This window comes from Macaca fascicularis, chromosome 1 (assembly GCF_037993035.2).
Source record: "Macaca fascicularis isolate 582-1 chromosome 1, T2T-MFA8v1.1".
Taxonomy (NCBI): Eukaryota; Metazoa; Chordata; class Mammalia; order Primates; family Cercopithecidae; genus Macaca; species Macaca fascicularis.
Window position 1 is genome coordinate 34,500,081 of NC_088375.1, and position 24,107 is coordinate 34,524,187.

A 24,107-nucleotide genomic window follows, 5' to 3' on the forward strand; every position below is an offset into this window, starting at 1 on the left:
TCTCAGTCCATCTTGAACATCTGGACAGCTTCCCCTTTTATGCTGCCTCATCTTCCTCATTCTCCTGACCACGTGTCCCACTGTAAACTCCTTTGAGGAGAGAGATTGGGTCGGGTATCCTGTTTTTTTCCCTACACCTGACACCCAAGGGTCTCTGTGCAAAGTAGGTGCTCAAATATATGTTTATTAAATAAATATATTTATGTAACTTTGGCTGAATTGACCTCTGTTAATTGAAATGGGTCAACCCTAATGATAACATTACAGAGAAAATTAAGATACAGAGCAAGCTTCCATTTATAGTATGAGAGTTTACAAGAAACTGAATATGAAAATGGCTGAGTTACAAAGAAATAAAACGAAACACAATAAAATAACATTACATGATTATTCAGCAGGCACTGGCTTTGGGCAACAATCCAGCCTAGTTTTATGACTATAAACATTGATTTTCATTGCAAGCCTATCAGACTGTGAGATCCCTGAGGGCAAGAACTATGTGTTATTTATCTTTGCAGCTCAGTGGTCGGCACAGTACGGGGCATAAAGTAAGTTCTGTCCTTAGCAGGCCGGAAGAGAGAGGGGAGGGGAGGGAGGGGGGGAGAACAGAGAGTGGGGAAGGCTAGACAAGCTAACTATGGCTGTAGAATAGATGAATCTTTGTTTACTTTATAAATATAGCATAAAATGTCTTTAAATATAATTCCAGTCAGCAGTGTAAATTTAAATTTTTAGAGAACCACAGAACTTTTAAAAAAATCAGGGAAGGCCTGAATCTAGTCCTAATCTTCTCACTCACCATCTTCCCCGCTTTGAGGGAATCACTTAACCTCACTGTGCATTAGTTTTTCCATCTGTAAAATGGGGTTGCATTGCCTGCCCTGCTCCCTCAGAGAGTGATCCTGAGAAGAGATGAACTGAGATGGGTGGGAGAGCCGGTCTGCAGGAAAGGGCTCTTCACACACAGGAGTCACTGCGCCTTAGGAGGAGTGGCTGCACACAATGCTAGGACTTTGGGGCCAGAATTTAAATAAGTTTCCATTTGTCCAAAGACCAACCCCTTTTTTTGAGAATTGACTAGTTTTGCACACTCTTTCCCAAGTTTTAAACAATGAAAATCTTTTGTCACAAAACAGCTAATTAACATAGCCTTTCAAAACACAACTTGGAAAATGCTGGTTTAATTGGAGAATGATTTAAGTAAACCATGTAGTTAACTTCCCCTTGCAAGAAAATACCCCAGACTCAGTTTCCCCATCTATAGGGGTTGGACTAGACTTAGGTCCCACCCAACTTTAAAATGTTCCCCCTCGACTTTAAAAATGTTCCGCCTCCAGTCCTAGAGGCTCTTTCCTCAGAGACTAAGGGATGGCCTAGGGTGACCTATTCACTCACATTTCCTGGATTCAGCATTGAAAGTCCTGCGTCCTGGGACAAATGGACGCCGGGTGGCCCGCTGGCAACTCAACTCACCCACAGAACATGAGGATGTTGTACAGGGTGGGGTCGTCCGGGAAGGGCGCCATCTGCTGGAGGCACAGCTGCTCACAGCCGCCGTTGAAGCCGTCCGAACAGTCCACCCCGATGTGACGGTCATAGCAGCCGGAGCTGTCCTTCATGGGACTGAGTCCAGATGGGCACTGGCACAATCAGAAAGCATCCATATACGTGGGTGAATCGGGGAACTGAGTTCTCTGGGAACTGAGTGTAATCACTGACACCAGTTTGTAGCACTCAGCCTTGAAACTATTAGCATTGGCAAGTAATCCACGAATTTCCCACCGCGGCGGACTTCTTTTAAAAACAAGTGACCTTTTATGACACCTTGCTTCTTCTCTCTGGACACGGATCACACACATTTCCATTAAAGACACTTCCTCCAAAAAGGCTGGAAGAGAGCATTGTAGCAAGACACAGCTGAGGTGTGCTGACCTCCCAAATGGGCCTCTGGCTAGCAGGAGAGTGGAAGTGATGGGCCAGAATTAAAATGCATTTGCAAAGATTCCACTGGGCTACAGGAAGGGAGTGCTGCTGTTTGGCCTTGATATTAAGAGTTTTTTAAATGTCTAAAGTCCTTTGTCAACATTGGTACCAAACAGCAGTGTTAGGGGGAATGGACTGAGCCAGGGCTTCCAGCCTGAAGGAGGAAGTGAACTTTCCCTGTAAGCTTGGAGGGGGATTGCTCTCATAGTGGGAGTAGCTGTATCATCACCTTCCTATGTCAGGGATGCTCTCTGGAAGACACACAGACAAGGGTACCTACTATGGGGTCACCCACAGGTGCTGCACTTGGGTTTGGCTGGATGCTTTTAATGCAAAATATTTAGCTTTTCTGCACTACCTTGTCCTCAGTAGTATACTCCCCAAGAATTATAGCAAAGAGAAAATCTAAGAAGAGATGTCTTTTCCCAGGAGAAGACAAAAGGACTTGGTGAGCAATGGCGGCACTTACCCATCACCTATTATATGCCAGGCAATTGTCTAACCTGCTCACTAACTCATGTGACCCTCACAACACCCTGAGGAGGTAGGCAGTATGATCATCCCCATTTTACATATAAGGCAACTGAGGCACAGAGAGTTTCACTTTCCTAAAGTCACACAGCTGCTCCTGGCAGAACCATGCTTGAACCCTTTGTAGCTTGGCTGTGGAGTCCATGACTTAGCTGCTTCATCATTAGCGCATACCACACTCAGCCGTTTACACAGTAGTCACTGTTTACTGAACACTTATGAGGAGCTGGGCACTGTGCTTAAGTACTTTAGGTATTTTATCTCACAATATCCTATATTATCCCTATTTGGAGATAAGGAAACCATTAACATTGCCAGTTAATTCACGAACTCTTCTCATTGCACTGGGCTCTGTTTAAAAGTCAATGACTTTTTTCTCCATCCTGTTCCTTCTGCTTGTGCAACAGATTCTGTACATTTGCATTAGCGCCAATCCTTTCTAACAGGCTGGAAGCAGGTAAATAACTTGCACAAGGTCAAGCAGCAAGAGTTGGGCAGAGCTGGGGGTCTGTCCAGATTTGACTCCAATGCTGGGGCTTTTAATGACTATGCTATATACATACCGTCAACAAGTTAACACACTCCTCCAAAACCAATACCAAACTAAAACAAAACTTTCTAAACTCAATGAAACACAGTGTTAAACATCTCCCCTCCTCCCTACTGCCTGGTTTGCACTTTCTCTTTGCTGCCAACCACCTTATCTTAGTAGCCCACGGCTGCTGCAGGTGTGCCTCTGAAAACTCACCTCTCCTTCCTCCTCCTTCTTAGTTGAAGATCATCACGAGGCAGGATATGCACTGTTTGCTAACACTCATTCTGTAATTTCCCAAACAAATGCCCCCCTGTGGGCCTGCCAGGCTCCCAGCCTGGTCCATCCCCCTTTTTCCCCATGAAGGCAGCTGGAGTGCTGGAAGGTGACAGCATTTAAATAAATTTCCAAGGGCTGCCTCGTGCTGAGCAAATCCAGCTGTTCCAGATGATGGTAAACAAGCAAATGAGGCAGCTGAGGATTGCACCCCATGTTTTGCTAGCCTCCCACTAATCATATTCCTTGGCCACCCAGCTGTTAGGCCAGATGTGCCACCAGAAGGGAGCTGGCCCCAGCACTGTGCGGCTGCCCAGGCATGAAGGCAGGATGGAAACATGGAAGACATGGAAGTTTGACTGGAATTGAATGGGCTGCACTGGTTGCCATGAGTTTGGTTTATTTTTTTCTCCTTCTAGACAGCTTGCTAGAAGCCATTAAGCAGATAAAGTCAGTCCTCCTTTTATTCCCACCCCATATGATTTCAGCCCTCACACCAGCTAGCTACCTCAGTCACTAGCCAGTACTTTCCATCTTTCTAACCACCCACTTTTTTTCAGAGTTCTCCTTCAAGCATGATTTTTGACAAAGACTTTGTTGAATGAAACACGAGCAGGCTTTGTTTCAGAATTCCAAAACCACATCTTGCCTGACTTTAATGTCTAGATGACTACTGCTATCCCAAATTGGACCAGCTAAAATTCATACTCTCTTAGGAAACTTGCAGAAAACACAGTTAGCTGCCTCGTGCAGGTTTTTTTTTTTTTTTTCTTATCAGTAAAACCAAAAATAGTATAACAGCTATCAGAAATTAAGCAATTCTTTGTGTAGAATGATCTACATATATTATCTTCAACCCAATAACACAGGTACATTTTGTCTTCCACAATTTAAAGATGAGGAAAATTAGACTCAGAAAGATGAGGTAACTTGTCTAGGTCACAGAGGTAGAAAATGGCACAATCAGACTTTGGGCCTAGATTGCCTATCCTGAAAGTGTGTGTGTTTTCCATCCACTCCGCCATGCTGCTTCTCTAGTATGATGAAATCTGGATTCATGAGAATCCCTAAAGAAACAAAGTCAATGTGTCAACAAAGCAAAGCAGTCCTGTAGATTTGTTGATCGCTTTAAGGAATTCCCAGAGTATATTCTGGGGTCAATTATGGATTTGTAGATTCAGTCTAGTATTTTCTTTCTCTCTTTCTTTTTTTCCCTCTCTCTTTTCAAACATACACACACACGCGTGCACATGCATGCATACACACACACGAAATACTATGAATGTAAATATTTTAGGACAAAACATTATAAAATGTCCAGAGTGATGACCTTGATTGTGAGTCAAGATCCTCAATCACTGAAAAAGATGCAATTATCCCTACTGCACTGGAACTTCCTTGGGCTGCAGTTCACAGTAAAACATTTTAGAAAGATTTCCAGAAAAATAAAAAGGCTAAAACCCAAAATAATTTCCTTCTTAACCTTTGGGAACCAGAACACACATTCTTTAAGGAGTTTCCTATGGTATAAATTTGTTTTTTGCCTGAATCCTCTTTCTGCTATTGCATCCACATTCTGGGTTCCCTCAAAATCTATAGCTAAGTACAAAGAAACCAGAGTCTCCAAACCATGCTCTTCTTCTTAGAAGTGTTTGTTGCCAGAGTCCTGTTGTCAGAAAGAAATCCTACCTCCAGGAGACACATGCATTTTCTGTTTGCAAGAGCTGGATATTCTTTTCTCCTGGCTGTGGACAATCCCTCCATTTATTCCTTGAAAGAGAACTGTTTGCTCAGGAGAGATCCCCAAGGTCATATATTAATCCTTCTTTGCAAAGGTTATATTTAGCATTCCCAGGGACTTTGTAAACTACGGACTTAAGAAGAAAACTCCATTTATTATGGCAACAGCCCTCCCCTATCAAAAAGGTTGAACAAATGAGCTCACATTTCAGCTCATATTTTAGGTTCACATAACCTAAAATACACAAGGTTAATCATCTTTCATGAGATGCTCATGGCTTCTTGACTTATTAGTGGTCTAAGGCATAATTTGCTAATGAGATTAAAATGATTTTTCCCATTGAATTCCTTTTCTTTGTCATCTTTTCCCTCTTTTCCTACCAGTGATTTTTGGTTGATTAATTACTTAGGAGGCTGGTCAAATCTCACTAAGACTCACTAAGATGCATACTTCTGTTCCAGATGATGAAGTGGGTGCTCTGTTGGGAGATGAGTATGAGAGATAAACACACGAACGTATTCAGGGCCTCTGGAAGAAAAGGGATAGATTCCTGAAGCCGAGCCTCCTCGCCTTACCTTAGATGATTCATAGGACATGCAACTATAATTCCTACTAGAAATAGGTTCTCTTTTACTAGATGGCAACCTCACTTCTTTCACAAATAATGATTCCCAAACTTTTTGATGGGCTCTGACATGCAGGCTCAAGCCATGCAGGACTTCTCCCAAGGGTAAAAGTTTGATGGAGTTAAATTTATATTTCAGCAGTGATACCTTCCTGCCTCCATTTCTCTGGAAGCCTCCGAGGCACACTCTCCTGCTTACTGTCCTATAGAGAGAAAGAGAGATGGTAATCTGTGATGGTCTCCACATATCTGTGCTCCAGTAGAGGTGAAATGACACATTTCCTGGGAAACCATTGTAGACAGCATGTGGAGGGAAGGGCAGCAGGGTCGCTGGGTAATTCAAAGCTCATTAGAGCATAATGCTCTGACAAGGAAGGTCGTGTGTTCAATACATGAGGAAGTGGGCACCTGACTTCTCCCCTTCCATGGCACAGCCTGCTCACCTGTGTACATTCTTACATCTTACAAAGCTAAGGCATTTTTTGGCCACTTTCAGGATGAGTGTGAAGTTAAAGAAGGAGCATTAGAGCATGGGTTTTCCTCTTTTTTCATTGCATTAGAAATCATTTTCAAAGATTCAGACAAAATTTTATATGAAACCTCAGTAGATAGACTTGATAAGGGTGACGATATCCTGGCTAAAGCTCAGAGCAGGGAGGCTGAAGTCCTGCCAGCCAATCCTGCTCCAACCCCTACTGCCATCTCCCATGGATGCTCCCTCCAATGATGTCCCTGGCATAATCCTAGAAACCTGGAAGATACCACCTCACATGGCAAAAGCAACTTTGCAGATGTGATTAAATTAAGGATCTTGAAATATCCTGGATTATCTAGGTGGGCTCAATGTAATCACAAGAGTCCTCGAAAGCGGAATGAGGAGGCAGAATTAGAGCGGGGGGGGGGGGGGGGATTTGCTACAGAAAAATGGTCAGAAAAATTCACTGTTGCTGGCTTTAAATATGGAGAAGAGTCATGTGCCCAGAAATTTGGGTGGACTCTAGAATCTGCAAAAGGCAAGGGAATGGATTCCCCCTAGAGCCTCCAGAAACAATTGCAGTCCTGGTGGCATTTTGATTTTAGCCCAGTGGGACCCATGTTGAATTCTCATCTACAGAGTTGTAAGTCAATAATGTGTGTAACTTAGAGCCACTACATCTGTGGTAATTTGTTACAGAGGCACTAAGATTATAAGTACTCTTGAAAGACCCTATAGGGCTCACTCAATAGACCAGAGAACTGCTGCTCTTGTACATCACCAGTAAGGAAGACAGCTCTTACCTTGCACACTAAGAACAAGGAGTAAGATTTCGTCATCAGCAGTGGGTAGCTGACCATGATGCTTGGAACCCTCATGAAATTTCAGCAATCCATGGCTATTGGAGAGCAGTCTGGCTTGGAATGCTGTGACTGTGGTTTGTACAGGTCTGTGCCTTTCACGGATATTTGTTTCCTGTCCTCAGAGACTATATAAACAATAGGGCAATTAACTGTGTAGCAATTAACCCTGTGGGAGTCCATGCATAACTGAAAAACATGTCCTGCTTCTTAGAAAGAATGAAGGTTGAACAGCCTATGCGGACCAAACATGAATCCCACCTGTCAGGTTTGAATTCAGCCAGGAAAATATAAAGGTATATTCTCTGCCTCTGCCCACATCTCTGCTCCTTCCTTAGGTTCTTTAAGAGTCAGCGTGTTCTGAGTTTCTTATCTCTCTCTCCTTTCATAAAAATAGGCCTTTCTTGGGAAGCCTTTCAGTTCAGCACCCAGAGGAATGAAGGTAAAGTTTATGTGGAGAGGAGGAAGGCAGGCCAATGCTCTGCAAACTACAGTTGGTTCAGCTGATACCTTTGTCCCTGGTCCAATTCCAGATGACAAGGGACGACTCTGCTGACATATCAGAGCTTTAGGACAGCACCGATGCTCACTGGAGACGGGTCAGGCTCAAGGTCAAGTCTCTGACCTTCTTAGTGGGGTCACAAGGGTCATGGTGGGACACATCAGCTCTCACCCATCCATCCTCCTGCCTCAGGAAGCCTATGCTTCACAGCCAATGAGAAAAAGGAAATCGAGTGTGTCTGCCAATCCTCCTGCCCCTCCTTCTCCAGAAGCCACGTGGTCCAGTGGCTTCAAAGTATTATGCTAATACCAAGTACTGGTGTAACTGGGTGACTTTTTGCAGTGGCTCTAATTCTAAAATGCAGCAGCCTTATTGCAAATGCATATTCATCAGAACTATTCCTGCTAGCTCTGTCTCACAGATCCGTGTTGAAAGTACAAAAATCCATCAGCATAGCTATGTGCCAAGTAAAAGGGGCTATCACCAACAGAAGGCATCTGACAGGCAGACCCTGAGGGGTTCAGGAAGGGGCAGAGAAGTGGCAAAAGAGGGAGAGCCTAGCCCTGTGTGTGTCTGCTAATGCATGTACATGCTCAAACACGTATTGCAGTGGCTACAGAGGGTAGGGAGGGAGGTGCACATATGAACACACAGTGTTTCAGCACTTAGAATGACTCCAGACAGTAATAAGACATGAAAGGCTGAAATCTGGATGAAGAAATATAAGCTGAATAGCTTTTTTAAAAAGTGTCTCAGCTGGGAGCTCCATTAGATAGTGAAATTGTCTCCTGAGGATCCCAGCTGGGAGCACGTTGCTTAAGACATGTGAGAGTGGACCAGCCAAAGGGAGGGTGGCACTGTGGGACATCAATTTCCTCCTTGGCTGCCTTTGGGAGGCGTGACCTAAAGAGCACCGTTCTTTGCATTTTCCTGACAGTCTTTCCCCTCCTTATCATGGATCCACAGGTTCTCCTCCTATCTCCCCTCAGTGCTCTCTCTCTCCCTTTCTTCTTCTTCATTTTCTCTTCCTTCTCAGATGAATCACCCTCCTGTCAATAGGTAAAAGTTTGGGGAGGCCTTAGGACTGGGAGCACTCCACCCTGTACCAGGCACATATCTGTCTTTGACTGAGAGCAGCTCCCTGAACAGAACAGGTGCTCAGTGATGGGAAAGAGGGGAGGGGAAAGATGGCATCAGCACAGCATCCTCACAGCTTGTCCCTGCTCGGGGTCCTCTCACACAGCACAGCTGTCAGACTGGAAAGCGAGACAGGGCACCATATCCTCCCTAGAGCTGGAAGCTCCTGCTCCAACCCCCACTCCAACAGAGCGACCAGTGAATCATCTCTTCCTCTCCTCTGCTCTCAGTCTGAATGGCTTTCCTCCCTGCCTCCTCTGTCCCATGCCCTTTCTTGAGAACTATATCATTCTGCCTTCAAAGAAGGGAGGGACGGAAATGGACAATAGTGCTAAGGGCATAAGAGTGGCCCACATAAAGGAGCCAGCAGGCAAAGGCTTCATCTGCTCCTGCCTCCATTTCCCTGCATGGCACAGTACAGCCTTCACATTCATGATGTGGGAGATAGCTGAGTCCACTCTAGTCCAAATCGTCTTACTAGTTAATAGAATCACATTTTTTTTTTTTTTACGAGACAGGGTCTCACTCTGTTGCCCAGGTTGAAGTGCAGTGGCGAGATCATAGCTCATTGCAGCCTTGAACTCCTGGGTTCAAGGAATCCTTCTGCCTCAGCCTCCAGAGTAGGTAAGACTATCAGCATACACTGCCATGCCCAGCTAATTTATTCCATTTTTTTTTTGAGAGACGAGGGTCTCACTATGTTGCCCAGGCTGTTCTCAAACTCCTGGCTGCAAGTGACTCTCTCACCTCGGCCTCCCAAAGTATTGGGATTACAGGTGTGAGTCAGCCACCATAGACACAGTCCATAGAGCTGATAACAAAGTATTTTAGAAGCCCACCTTTGAAGAAGCAGGTGCCCATTGCTGTGGTCACAGAGGGGACAAAGATTTTTTCTTTTTTAGTTTTTATTTTTTCACTAGCATTCCTGGCATAACTTACTTCTTTCATCACTCTAGCTTTAGGTAGGTTTCTCCTAAAATTTTCTATTACATTTAGAATCAATGTCATACAATTAAGCAGTTATTTAGTTCTTATGAACTAAACTTTTTCTTGAATAGTTAAAGTGCACACAGTAGGTACTCCATAACAACTTCTCGACTAACTGACTCATGATTACCTTCTCATCCTTATCAAGAGAAAATCCCTAATTTAACTAGCTGGTGTTTACAACTGGGGATCACAGCACATTTTTACCTATATATCTGCATTGTGTCTTCCCCTCGTGCTTTTCCTCCCCATCCCCCAAATAGAAAGTACTAGCTTGGCAGGGCAGACCTACCACGCAACCAGTGGAGTCCAACTTGCGATCTGAAATACAGCGGAAATTCTTACTGCAGCCCCCGTTATCTTTGCTGCAGTCGCGCACCGGCCCAAAGGAATCTAAGAGAACCTCCAGGCTGTCGAAGGAGGATGAAGTCATCAGCTCCTCTCTGTGGGCAGAAAGAGTGGGAGGCAGGGAGGGGTCAAGGAGATTCCAGATGCAACAAGTGGCGTGGCATTACATTCCATGCTCCTCTCTAGTCAACTGAATTGTATCTCACTCTCTCTTATAAGAATTGAAGATTGGCCGGGCGCGGTGGCTCACGCCTGTAATCCCAGCACTTTGGGAGGCCGAGGCGGGCGGATCACAAGGTCAGGAGATCGAGACCACGGTGAAACCCCGTCTCTACTAAAAATACAAAAAATTAGCCGGGCGCGGTTGTGGGCGCCTGTAGTCCCAGCTACTGGGGAGGCTGAGGCAGGAGAATGGCGTGAACCCGGGAGGCAGAGCTTGCAGTGAGCCAAGATCGCGCCACTGCACTCCAGCCTGGGCTGGGCGACAGAGCGAGACTCCGTCTCAAAACAAACAAACAAACAAACAAACAAACAAACAAACAAAAAAGAATTGAAGATCAACTATACTCCAAGCCTTGAACTAACAAATGATGGGCATTCTCCATATCTGGGAAATGAGCCAAGGCTGTAACGCCTGGTCAAAGAAAGAGGTCTAAACTTGGGCAAGTAAATTAACATTTTATTGCCTGTCAGTCCTTAGTGTATGTGAGAAGTGCTTACAAACTCTAATTTTATGTCTTCTTCCAGTGAATGAGCCTTGGGATGTGCAATATTGACCCAGATAAAAAGCAGATCCTGGCACAACATAGGGGGAATTAGCAGGTTGCCTGCCAGTTTTTCCTTTTAGCTTGTCGTGACTCCTTCCCCAGCACCTAGAACCTACAGGTAGTTTCTCATTCTGCTTCCCAAGCCAATTGCAGGCCTCAGTCCTGAAGCCAGACTCACCTGACCTCCACAGCATCCTCCATCACGGTCATGTCCGTCTTGCACTTTGCTGATGGATTGATGGCCAGTTCGGCTGGCGGAATCACAAAGCTCTTGCTGAGGGGCAACCACATGCCCTCCCCAAGGGTGTAGGTGAATCTGCAGGGACATCCAGTGCCAGGTGGTCATGACTGGAGGCATCACCACTCACCACTGGGGGATCTGGCATTTCATTACCAGTGCTTTCTTCTCACCCTTTGCAGTCCTCTTCAGAAAGATTGCCATTTTATGGGTGCAATGACTAAGTTCTAAGGAGGTAGAGAGACCAACCCTTGCTCACATGGCCAGGCAGCTGGAGAACTGATTATGGTGCCTGCTCACTAGTTGTTAGAAGTAGTTTTTATCAAGTCATAAAAAGCAAGTTCCAGCTTTCTTCGGATTTGAAGCTGGGCTTCCCCAGTCTTGAGTCAGATATAATTGGAAGCATTTTAATTGAAGAGAGATGCCAGCCTCCCACCGTCCCCATCCCACGGCTGCACACCCACAGTGGCGGCAATGGCATCTCTCTGTGCCTGGAGGAACCCTAACAAAGAAAAGAAAGAAAGAAAGAAAGCACCCCTTTACAGCTTCTGTGTGATGGGAACAGAAATGACTGAAGCCAAGAGCCTCCAGGGAGGAGAGAAGAGCAGATGAACAAATGAACAGAACAGGCCCAGATTTATTCTCTGCACTCCTACCCACACCCTTGGCTAAAGGTGTTAACCCTGGGGATACAGGGAAGATTTTTTTTTTTATTATTCTTACAACAAGGGCTAAAAGGAGTAAAAGAATCAATCGGCATTTCAAGGGAGAGCTTAAGAAAACCATGAGAGATTATTTGTTTATTTATTCATTCATTTCATTTCAAAGACATTCAAATGCTCTGTGTTCATAGTCAAAAATAGTCTGCGGGATCAAAGCCAGTGTGGGTGGGATATGAAGAGGCTGTGGCAGTCTGGCATCCCCTCCCCACTTAATGTGGAAGGAGGAACAATGGAAGGATGTTACAATTAAACAGAACCATTAGCATGCTCCTCACACAGCACCATTTCAGAATCCTGCTCCTTTCTCTATCTTAACACATACATAACCCTCTCCCCTCCCCAGGTTGCCTGAAATTCTAGGAAACCAGATTGATGACTTCAGATCTTTTATTTAAAAAAAAAAAAAATGTAGCCCTCTCCAGTAAGCTGACCACTGACTAGCACCAATGGGACAGAGCAGACCCATTGACTAGGGCTCATGAGTTAGAGGGCAGCCAAGCCACATGATTTCTGCCCACAACATGAAAGAGAGTCCTGGGCCCTAGAGCAGCTGGAGGGGTGTGGGACATGTGCCAGCTTAACGCAGGGGATTTCCAGGGGCCAGGCAGAGCCACTGGTAGGAAGGAAGTGGCCAGGATTTGGGGGATTTTCTCCCATTTCCACCCTGACTCTTGGGCCCCTACTTCTCTGACCTGTTGGTGAACCTCTGCATTAAGCAGCATTGAAATGTTAGAGATGCTTCTGGCTCTGTAAGAGTCACTCAGTTCTCCCCACTCACAGGAGTATCAAGCAGTAAGTCTGTGCAGGGAGGTGCCTGCACCAGGGGAGGAAAGCTTGTTACTTAGAAGACCATGACCATGGCTTCATTCTTCTGTGAAGCAGTTAGCAAAATTGGAAGCATGACAGTCCCTTCATTCACACACACTCACACAAACACACACTCACACACTTCATCTGGTAAGATTAAGGAGCCCATTCAGGGCTGATTGCCTCAAGGTATCTGGAATCCGGGACTTAAGGATAATGTAAGTTGAAGAAAACAACCTCCAAGAATTTGTATAATTTCACTTGGCATTTCACAATGAACATCCTTGAGATAGAAACATTATAACAGGCAGGCTGGAGTGGGGGCACCTCCGCTATTATATTATTTTAGAGAGAATGTCTACAAGTAGTTTGAATGGTACCAAGGAGGAGGCAGTTTATTGGACATAGAAATAAAATTTTGTTTTCTATTTTGATTTCAAAATTACAATATTTGCATTGAAGCAGAGCAACAAATCTGTGACCTGTGGTTTATAATTTATGTAACTGATTTTAGGAAGCCGTTGGCAGTTCTGGTACATTTCCGATGGTTAATTTTTCTTTTGAAAGAGAAGGCTCCATGCCCATCCATCTCAGTTTTCTCTTCCTCCTCTGAATACACTAATATTTCTAAGAGAAAAGCAAATCACATCTTCTCCCAACTTAAACTGTTTATGGCACCCTGTACCTACAGAATAAAGTTCCAACCTCCATAGAGGTCATCCTCGATAGCTGATAGCTTCTTCAGCTTCTTTTTTCACCAAACCCTGGGTCACCCTCTGCTCTTACAATGAAATCTGACTATAGTTCCTAAAGTAGTCCTGATTTTCTCACCTCTTTGCTTTTGCTCCTAATAGACCTTCTTTCTGGATTTTCTTCCCTCTCTTCTATGTCTGACTTCTAATCATTTGCAGACTCAGGTAAGATCCTATCCCTTCCAGAAACCTGCCCAGGGCCTTCACCCTGCACCCTCAGGCTGAACAAGGGGCTGAGCCTGTGCACCTGACTCAGAGCCCCTTGCTGCTCCTGAAACGATGAGTTGTGCCTGTCTTTTCATGTGTCCATCACCACTCAGAAGAATGTGCTCTCTTGGATGGCAAAGGACAGTTCTTTGTCACCTATGTATCCCCACTGCCTCACACAATTTCTGCCCCAAAGAGGTCGCTCCATAAATATGTATTGACTGATCGATAATGATATTTCATTAGGTTCTTTAGTTTGCACAAGTTTCTGGGAAACACAATCTCCATGTTCAAATTTAAAGGTGGAAGCAGAGGTTAAGATTATCCTCTACGTAGAGCAGGCTATAGGTTAACCTCTAGGTTTATACGGATTTAAAGGTTAAGGTGGAAATGCATCTGATATTGTGAGAAACCTCCTATGTGCAGAGCAGCTCCTGAGACACTGCACTGGACCATTTTAATAAGAAAAGCAGCCTCTGGTAAGATCAAGGTGAAACCCTGTAGGGGAAGCAAAGTCAGGTGTTGGGTGAGACTAATCTTTGCAGAGAACTGTAAAGGGGCAGGTGCTCTGTAGTGTGGCCTCATTTATCCTTACAACAGTCCTCTGAGGCTGGTCAACTGGCCCCACTTTACCAATATATCAAGTAATTTTTAAGGCTAGTAACCTCTCCAAGGTCACCCTCTGTAAATGGGAAAATTGGGATTGGTCTGATTCTCAGGTATGGATCCCAGCAGCTTTCTAGTTCATGCTGGCTCAGGCCTATGGAATTCTCAAGTTTTCTTTCATCTGCAAAATCTACTGAGTAACTCCAAAAACCAAATATAGAACAAACTGTCAGAGAAAAGCTGTGTCCTAAAATCTCATCTGTCCCTCATTCATGCAGATTTGGCAGGAACAACTTCAAAAAGCTACCCAAGAGAAGCTGGGTGAGCATCTAGAATGCTTTCCCAACTCAGGCCTTCTCTGGAGACAGCTGGTGCTGACCAGTGCAGTTGATGGCTCAGCTGTGCACTGAGTCCTGCACACAGCCCTGTGTTCAACTAGAGCTAGAAATTCCTGTCCAGAGGCAAACACTCACCAGAGAGTGCTGCACAGAACAAGACTGTGCTGTCACCATGGCTTGCCATTAAATGGAATGTGAGGAAACGTATCAATTGTTATTGATCTGGCATCTCCTTGCTTTCTCAGAGCAGGCTATTCCAGGACAGGGAATTGTTCCATAGGATGCAGGCACTCACTTTGAGGGAAGGTCTCTGTGGGATCAATTTGGTCTGTACCAATCCCTACCCCCACAGTCTAGTGGAAAGGAGTGACCCTAGCCACAGTAGAGAGGACTTCTTGGGCACTGGAGTGGGTTTGGTGGGAAGATTCAGTCGGTAGATTCAGGGTCCTCTTAGATCCTTTGAGTCTAGCTTGGGCCCTTCCCAGGTTATTTGGATTGCAGATTATCAAGGTTAGGTTGAACATCAAGGTCTTTTCTTACTCTGGGTTCAAGTTTTTAGGAAATAACTGAAATGATTATCTACATATATCTATTGAAGGCCTGCTGTGTTCAAGATTGTATGTTAGATGTTAAATATTTAAAGCGATATAAGATACCGCTCCTTCACTCAAGAAGAACATCATTTCATCGGGGAAAAATAGGCAGTTGAAAAATAAATATTAAATAACATAATTGACGAATACATATTACAATCCATATATGATGGGCTTTTGCAGGGGTAAAGTCATTGCGGATTGCTACAGTGGATTGGAGACATTCTAGAGCAATATTCTTCCATCCTGGCTTCAGGTTAGAATCACCATAGGGCTTTTAAAAACGCTCATGCCCTCGCCACACCTTCCAGAACTTAGGAACTAATTGGTTTGCTCTGGGTATGATCGTCAGTCATTTTTAAAGCACGCTGGGGACTCTCATAGAGAGCCAGGGCTGGAGACTGCTTTTTGGATGAGACTGTAAATGCTTGAAGTCAGAGACTATCTTGGTCATATTTGTTTGGTTATATCTGCAGCATCTGAAACAGTACCTTGAAGGAGTAGGTGCTCAATAGATGCTGAGTTTGGTGGAGACTTGATCTGGATCCTAAAAAATGGTAGTATTTATATTGTGAGAAAAATGTGCATTCTTGCTAGAGGAAAGGGTATGAGCAAATGAGCAGAGTGGGAGACATTCAGTTTATTGCGGATATTGGATCACTTAGAAAACAGATTCAGCCAAGAACGAAAGGTTCTCTAGAAGAAGAGTGGCTCATTTAGAGGAAGTTGTATGTTGGCATTCGATAGTAAAAAGATTTAAATGGAGGAATTTAAACTCGATTTCAGAGTCTAGAGAGATGTTCAGGAGCTTGGAATTCAATAGGACACTAAATCATAAGTGAGCATAGTAGCAAAATAAGTAGCCAATTATAGTGACTGACCAGGTCACAGAATTTTTTAGAGTGGTCGTTGGTAGGTGGTTTACTCAGATGCCAGAGTGGTTTCGATTAAAGTTCCTGGTACCTAAAATAAACAGATTGTGACCCATTGCTTTCATTTGACAGGCTAGTTGTTTCCACGTTAGGGATACAAATTCTTAGTCACTTATTGATTAACCCACTGGTTCCTAAGATATCTGACCTCATGGGTCAAACCACACAATTGGTCCACTCTGCAGTGCTTGGATAAAACATCCAGTTGACAGCCAGCAACTTTGAAAAAAGCATAAATGGAGCTTGTGGGGATAGAAACAGTTTTTGTGCAGGTTTTGCTTGAATAGCAATTTTATTAAGGCCCTTGTTTTTCAAACTGCTAGTTTCTGACTTTCAGGGAATGAGGAACTTATCCATGTCAATCAGCCAAATTCCACCAGGCTCCTCATCTGCCTTATCTTTATTACCCTCTGAAGTTGTGGAAGATCAGCAGTAGGGAAAAGAAAGAAAAAGTCAGCCGAATGATAAATCCTTGTTGGAAAGTTTTAATGCCCATATCACAGTCCAAGGAATGGAGCTGACATCTCTTGCGGCACAAATCCTCAAAAGCAGCCTGTAACCAATGCCATGAGCGTGACCCAGCCTTCCCTGGGACAGACACTCAGGAGAGAAAAGGACAAGGGAAAGTCCTTTGAGGAAGTGGTTCTGTGAATCCGCATTCTAGCTAGGAGCATGCCTAAGAGAACACGGCTGTGGCTAAGCTGAGTCCACAACCAGCTACAGGAGGAGCAGTAGAAGCTTTGCAAAAGAGTGAGCCCTAGGAGGCAAATGCAGGAGCAAAAATTAACACCTAGGCCAGGAATGGCTGACAGGGATGGTCTGGGAAGGGGCTTGGAAAGGTGGCAGTGAAGAAGTGAGACTCAGCAAACTGTATGGGTGCAAGTCTTCCATTTGTCCTACACTGCTCACCATTTCTCCAGAAAAGGCATGCAGTAGCTGAATTCATCAGCCGCTTATGCAGGACTACTCACTTCCTCTACTAGACGACTTACTCAAGGAGGGACATGTATTCATGCCCATACTGTCAAGCCAAGCACTTAGAAGGAACTCAGCAAATGTACGTTAAGTGAATGATAGATTGACAAAATGAATGGATAAGATCTTATTTTGGAAATAAACTGTTCCAGCTAAGGCCTAGTATGAATTAAACTTTATGATAATCGAATCGCTCCTGGCTGGCACTCAAATTATTCCTCTGCTGTGGGCCTTTCTAATATGTGCTATTCCCAGGTATGTAGGTAGAAATTTGGGAGGGACTAAAAGCATCCAATTTGATCAGGCAAGTAGTAGGTAAAAGAAAATAATAATGAGGCAGAGTTTAGAAAAGGGGAAGGCAGGGGCGGGAGAGATTCATTTTGAACAACTTAAGACTCTATGAGGAAGGTGCAAATTAGATGCAAAAATGGAGTGGCAGAAACTGACATTAATTGCCCACTCTGTGCCAGGGATTTTCCCTGCATTATCTCATATATCCCTCACAACAACCTAGCCAGGCATGTAATATAGCCCCATTTAACAAATGCAGAGACTGGAGGCCTCAGGAGGTTGAGTAAATTAGTGAGGTTCCCAGAGCTGGCAAAGAAGGAAGCCAGGGTCCAAACAGAATCGGTCTGACCTCCAAGTCCTCCATGTTGTCCCTGGGCATGACTGGGGGCAAGCACTTTTGTTAGTAGGTGGCCATGACAACTCAAGGTGTTTCCCATTTTATACTTTACCACTAGGAAGTAAGTTCAGGTGGAAGTGGAACACAGGGTTTGCAGACATACATAAGCAAGTCCCTAGACAATCACTTACCTAAATATTTTATCAGAGGGCTGCTCTCCCAAAACCAGGTCAAAGCCTCGCTGAAATATTGTGTAAGGCCATGGCCTAAAAGAAGAAACATCATTCAATTAAATTCAACTCAACAAATACTCACTGAACGACCACTTCGTGCCAGGCACAGTGCTGGGTGGTAGAGACCCAGCCATCCAGGGCATAGCCCCTGCCCTCAGGAAGCTCACTAATATGAGCTCACACATGACCTTGAATCCTGGGACCTGACAAAGAACACAATAAATGTAAAAATCACTGAACTACTAGGAAAATGGAATTTAATAGCCATGACAATTGGAACTACATATAGAGTAAAATTATATGAAGATAGACCTCACATATTCATAATTCATGGTCCTTCAGATGTAGATTTGCAGAAACCTAGCTAGAAGAGCAGTGTGAGTTCTTGGGAATCAGACAGTTCTGGATTCAAACTTCATTCTGACATTGAACCAACTGTCTGACTATGGACAGATAATTTGCTTGCCAGTCCTAATTTCCTATAGGGTCAATAAATGATAGCTCCCTAACAGACCATTGTGAAGATTAAGCAAACCTCTTAGGCCAAAGACTACAGCTCATACAGGATATTCGATATGTTTTCTTTTCTTATTCAAAATGACAATAGGATGCTGGGTCTTTGATAGGTTTCAGACATCTTCAAACATTTTAATGTCACTCACTCAAACAGAAACAATTGAAATTGTTTTTGCAAATATTTCTTAACTGTAATGCTTTCTAGTGAACATCCAGGTATTGTCATATGTATTAGAAAGTAACAAGACTATTTCTTTTAAATAGTGTATATCTTTTCACTAACCCAGATCTCTAAGCCCATTATTTAATCATTAAAGCAAGAATTAGCAAAGCCCAGATCTTGTGAGTACTGAGCTATTGCACACACTAGGTGGATTTAGCCCTTACACTTGTGCAACTTACAGTCTTATAATGAACCCGATTATTGACAATTTTACTGTAGACATTCCTTTTGTTTTCAAGGACTACAAAAAGCCAGGAGAATAAATTATTAATTATTATTTGGGACTAATTCTAATACTAGGAGTTAATCTAGTGGTTTTCAGTGCAGAGGGTGTCACCCCATAGAGGGTATTTTGATAAATGTATGGCAGTTGTTCTTGAATGACACAATGACTGAAGGTCATTATTGCCCTTTAGAAGGTAGGGCTAGGATGGCTAGAATAGTGCATTGCTCAGGGCAGTTCTGCAGAACAAAAATTTCCCCATGTCCTACAAGCTTTTGACTGTCATGCAAGACATTTATTTAGGTTTTGAAAACCCGCTTCTAATGGTATGAGCATAGATGCTAATTCCATTGACATATAAGCACAAAGTACAGTTTGAATACAGTGAATTTTCTAGGTCCATAACTACTTTATAATTTGAGGGGAGGTTACACATTGTATAATCACTTTGAAGCACCAATACAGCACATGTGTATCAGTCTGTATTATTCTCACACATATCATAATATAATATTGCATTTTATATTATATATTATATTATGGTGAATCTGCACTAGGTACAAATGTCTATCAAATTTATTATTTATTTTCTTGTAATGGAGCATTAAAATATTTATTATAACTAGCATAGGAAGGTACAATTATTAAATATTAACAGTTATATCATTATAAATTATTCTTATTTCTCCCTTAATTAATATTAAGATGCTATATTTGTTAAAATTTTGTATCTACGGGTTTTATTATTTATAAATTTTATTTACACATAATAAAAGGGGTTAAAAATATTTGTTTTTTTTTGTTTTTTTTTGAGACGGAGTCTTGCTCTGTCGCCAGGGCTGGAGTGCAGTGGCCGGATCTCTCAGCTCACTGCAAGCTCCGCCTTCCGGGTTCACGCCATTCTCCTGCCTCAGCCTCCCGAGTAGCTGGGACTACAGGCGCTCGCCACGGCGCCCAGCTAGTTTTTTGTATTTTTTAGTAGAGACGGGGTTTCACCGTGTTAGCCAGGATGGTCTCGATCTCCTGACCTCGTAATCCGCCCGTCTCCGCCTCCCAAAGTGCTGGGATTACAGGCTTGAGCCACCGCGCCCCGCCAAAAATATTTGTTACAAAATATTGATAGTGTTGGAAATCACCAACTTAACCCAATAAGCTAAAGAATTAATTACCCAGAGTCTTTATTTGTTGCAAGGGAAAGCCATTGGAACTATATAAGGAAGTGGCTAGGATGAATGTGTTCATTATTTAAGCTTACTATTTATAAATGCATTATTCCTGGGATTCAATTTGGAAATACCTAGAGGCAAGAACTGGCTCCATAAAGTATCCAAACAGTGTATTGTGAATAACTCTTGCATCAAATAAAAGGCCCCTCCCCAGGTGTTTTTATGTTTGTTCGTCTTTGTAGGTGAACCCACTGAGTAGGGTTTGAATTTGATTCTTTTTTTTTTTGCTGAACAGAAAATGGTGGTCTATGCACAGCTAAAAATATCTGTTAATTCAAGAAAAAGTCTAGAAATCACGAGAAAAAAATATTCCATATAATCCCAGACACCTAGAAAAGGCAATAAAAAAAGAGGGACATGCAATTTTATTTATCTCTATTTTGGGTAGGATCATATTTTATTTACTGTCAGTTTAACATTTTAAATAACATACATTTTGCCTTCCAACCATTTCCAGCACTCAAAACTGATACAATGTGTAATTATAGTTAATTGTTGGCATAGTTCCTAGGTTGTTTGAAAATATATTTTCAAGAGCCAAATGACTGGCATTAAATACTATGTGAACAATTAGCTATGCAGAATGACACAAATAAACCTGTATTCAAGCCAAAGTTAAGGAAGCAATGAGCCTGGATGTATTTATTAAGCACTCATCCACTGTTGCTAAGTAGGTTAGGTCAAGGAGACCTCCTGCTTTTGAGGGCCCTGAACATTAAGAATATCAACTCAAATTGGAAGGATGTAGAGGAGTGCAGTGTAGACCCCACCCTGATCACATTTAGAGGCAGCAGAGCACAGTGGTTTTAGGACATGGATTCTGGAGTTAAGCTGCGTATTTCAAATGCCAGCTTAGCCACCAATCACTGTGTGACTTTGGGCAAGTTCCTTCATCATTCTGTAACCCCATATCCTCATCTGTAAAATGAGGCTGATGGTAATAACTATCTATTTGACAAAGTTGTCATGAGGAGGAACTAGCTAATGTAATTAAAGTGCCTAGAACAGTTCGTGGCATTTAGTGAGTGCCACACATAGAATCATTTGTTAAATAAGTTAAATTGATCAATTATATGCATCAAATATAAATACTATAATAAGGAGTGGTTCCCAAACTTCAACAGAGGAAGAAGTGTCTTGCCCTAGGTGCAAATGCAATGCCAACGCAGGCTTTAACTCAGATTGTAGATGTCTTCACATAGGCTGGAGAGGAGGCAACGTGAGAATGGAAAGACCAAAGCCCCGACACCCCACCTCCCATCTCCCACTTCCCACCCAGTGGTCACTTCACTGGGCAACTAACTCTACAGCATTGACATTAAACTCAAAGAGCGGGGAAGAGCATATTGTGAAATGGCAAGAGAATTCAGCAAGTAGCAAATTGCACCGGCAAAGGAATAAAGGGGAATTTACTTAATTTCTTCCCTCTAGTCCGGAATGATCTGCCAGAGAGATGAGAAATCTTACTTGATTTATTTAGCAAATATTTGTGGAGGCCTATTGTGTGTGAACTGTGATATTAGGCAACAGGAATTGGGATAAAGAGATTCTTGCCCTCAAAGGAATCTAAGGTCTTTGTGAAGAAACACATATAGATCCAGACAAACCACTGAGAATGTTAAAAGGGAAGAGGAAGAGGTTTTTAGGAAATAAGCTAAGTGGTAGTGGCTGGTGGTAGAGTCGCCATCCTGGGTGCAAGGAAGGCTGGTGTTGGCAGTGCATAGAATGACAGTGGAGGGTCTGGCAGGGGAGCTTAGTGCACACAAGTAGAAAGCCACAGATGGTCATACAGGAAAAGGCGGGGCAAAGTAATGAAGAGCTGGACGTAAAAGCACTCATAACACTTTGAAAACGGACCTGCTTGAGACCCACTGAAAGAGGAAAGGCCTCTGTATTTGGGCTCTTTGAGTGCAAGAGAAAGTAAGAAAACCCAACAGGCCTCACTAAAAAAAAAAAGCCTATCATGAAGTCTTGTATCCAGGTTTAAATGGAAGTTGCCTCTGAGATACCTGCAAGCAGGGTCTAAAGGTCCTTCTAGGTGCCCCTCGCCTCCCTTTGCTCTGTTTTTCAGACTATGGACTTCACTCCAAACAGCTAAGACACATGGTGGAGATGCCCCCTAGCAGTATGGGCCACAGAGGAAACACTTTGTCTCCTCATTAGGAAAAAAAAATAATCTCTGGGAGAACTGCCTGACATATTCTGAGTCAGATGAACAACCTGGACCAATCTCTCGGCTGGGCAAGCAGAGGCTTCTGAAGAGATAGCAACTCCTATCTGGTTTTCTGGGCTAGAGCTGGAAAGGAGTGTGAGTGGCAAGCCTCAGCTCCTGTCTGCTTGTAGTGGTAAGAGTGTTGCCTCCATTAGAAGTGAGCAGCATTATTGAGCAGACTGTGCCAATATTCGTTTTTTGGAAAGGGCACTAGGCCATCAAGGAGCCCATGGATTGTGTCAGGTCAGATGTGGGGCAAGAGGTTGAACCCTGTCATTGGAAGGAACCTTCAGTCTCTCGTATCCACTTTGATATGTGGTCTCCAATATTCATTCAGTGCAGGGCAAACCACTCACATCTTTTTAGTCAGAATAGAGCATTTTTGTTTGTTTGTTTGTTTGTTTCATTCATTCTAACAAATAAAGACCCTGAAAATTGTCGTCCCATGTGGGCAGCTACAGGTGGCTTCCATTCAGGCATATCACAGGAAGCACCGCAGACCCATGCCCATGCAGGAACATAGCCTGTGCCACAGAGGAACCCATTGTAACAGATGCACAGCAGCCAGCAGGCACACATGCAAACACGTATGCTAACTAGTGGTAATCTTTTATTTGCCTTTTCTTTCTTCCTCCTGTCTCACACAATACCCACAGTCTATTCAGAGTCTTCTCTAAGCACTGGCAATTTCCAAGCTTTCAGTTTCTCTCCCAATTCTCTCTCCTCCCCCTTAGGACATATCCACTGTTGCAGGGATTTTTCCCTTAGTCTAGGTGATGTGTTGCGTCAGAGGTTGTCTGTGGCCTTGACTCGACTTGATGCTTGTCCATGCTGATAGCTTAGGCATTTCTTTCACTCTGTAACCTAGTGAGTAAAGACCCTGCATGACCAGGCTGACTGGATGCTCCCTTCATATGGGCTTTCTCAGTGCATCAAGGGACTACTCTTGCTTTAACAAGGGTCCTTTAAATGTCACTTTTTGATTAAGTGCTAGTCCCAACTTTCCACCTAACTGTGGCACTTGGAAACAGAGCTCAGAAGCTGTTAGCCAGCATGTCTGGTGATAGGCTTCCTTGTATAAGACTTGCCATCCAGGGAGAGGGAGGAGAAATAGAGAGAGACAGGTAGGTAGGTAGGTAGGTAGGTAGGTAGGTAGGTAGGTAGGTAGATAGATGATAGATAGATAGATAGATAGATAGATAGATAGATAGATAGATAGATAAAAGAAAGCAAGCAAGAAAGAAGGAAAAGTAGGGAGATAAGCAGAGTGAGAGAGAATATATGTATGTATATATGTATTTGTGTATATATGAATGTGGGTATGGTGTGTGTGTGTGTGTGTGTGTGTGTGTGTGTGTGTATTCTCTTTGATACAGTCCAGCATAGATGGGATGTTTCATTCAGAAGCAGTGATGAACAGGGCATTTCATTATGGACTTTGAGAAACTATAAGCTTTTTCTGGACTTACATATTATTCTACCTGTCATAAAAGGAACTTTCACAAATGGAAATATTTGTCCACAGTTAAATGAAAGCACATTCTTTCAAGCCTGCCTCTGGCCCACATTTGGTTGAGTTTCTGGTAGAAGCATGGTTTCCAAAATTTCTGCCCAGCTATTCACAGCACTTTGGGGTCCCAGTATGGGATATTATATTTATATGTAACGTGAGAGCATTTAAACAAATATTCCTTTTCTAAACTACGTAAATAAATCGCAAGAAGGGTGCAGTGAAACAAAGAGAGAATAGAGGCTCATTTTAAAAGTGCTTGTGGAGAAAGGCAGTTTGCAGTATATACAGGAGAAAGGTGAAGAGAAAAATGGCAAAAATGAATTTTTCTGCTGTGCAGTTGGCTGAACCATCACATGCTTCAATGTATCCTAATGGTAAGATGGGGAGATTATTACATGT

At 43.3% G+C, this 24,107-nt stretch overlaps 1 protein-coding gene across 6 annotated transcripts in view; it reads right to left on the reverse strand.

Annotated features, from left to right (window-relative positions):
- Positions 1 to 24,107, reverse strand: part of ASTN1 (astrotactin 1) — a 377,384-nt gene that overhangs the window by 157,782 nt on the left and 195,495 nt on the right. For all 6 annotated transcript variants that reach the window (XM_074021135.1, XM_065529753.2, XM_005540073.4 and 3 more), the window contains exons 9-12: positions 17,754 to 17,828; positions 10,943 to 11,080; positions 9,942 to 10,092; positions 1,474 to 1,640 (exon numbers count right to left, since the gene is read on the reverse strand). In XM_074021135.1, coding sequence (XP_073877236.1) covers positions 1,474 to 1,640; positions 9,942 to 10,092; positions 10,943 to 11,080; positions 17,754 to 17,828 — 531 coding nt within the window. The remainder of the gene's footprint in view (positions 1 to 1,473; positions 1,641 to 9,941; positions 10,093 to 10,942; positions 11,081 to 17,753; positions 17,829 to 24,107) is intronic.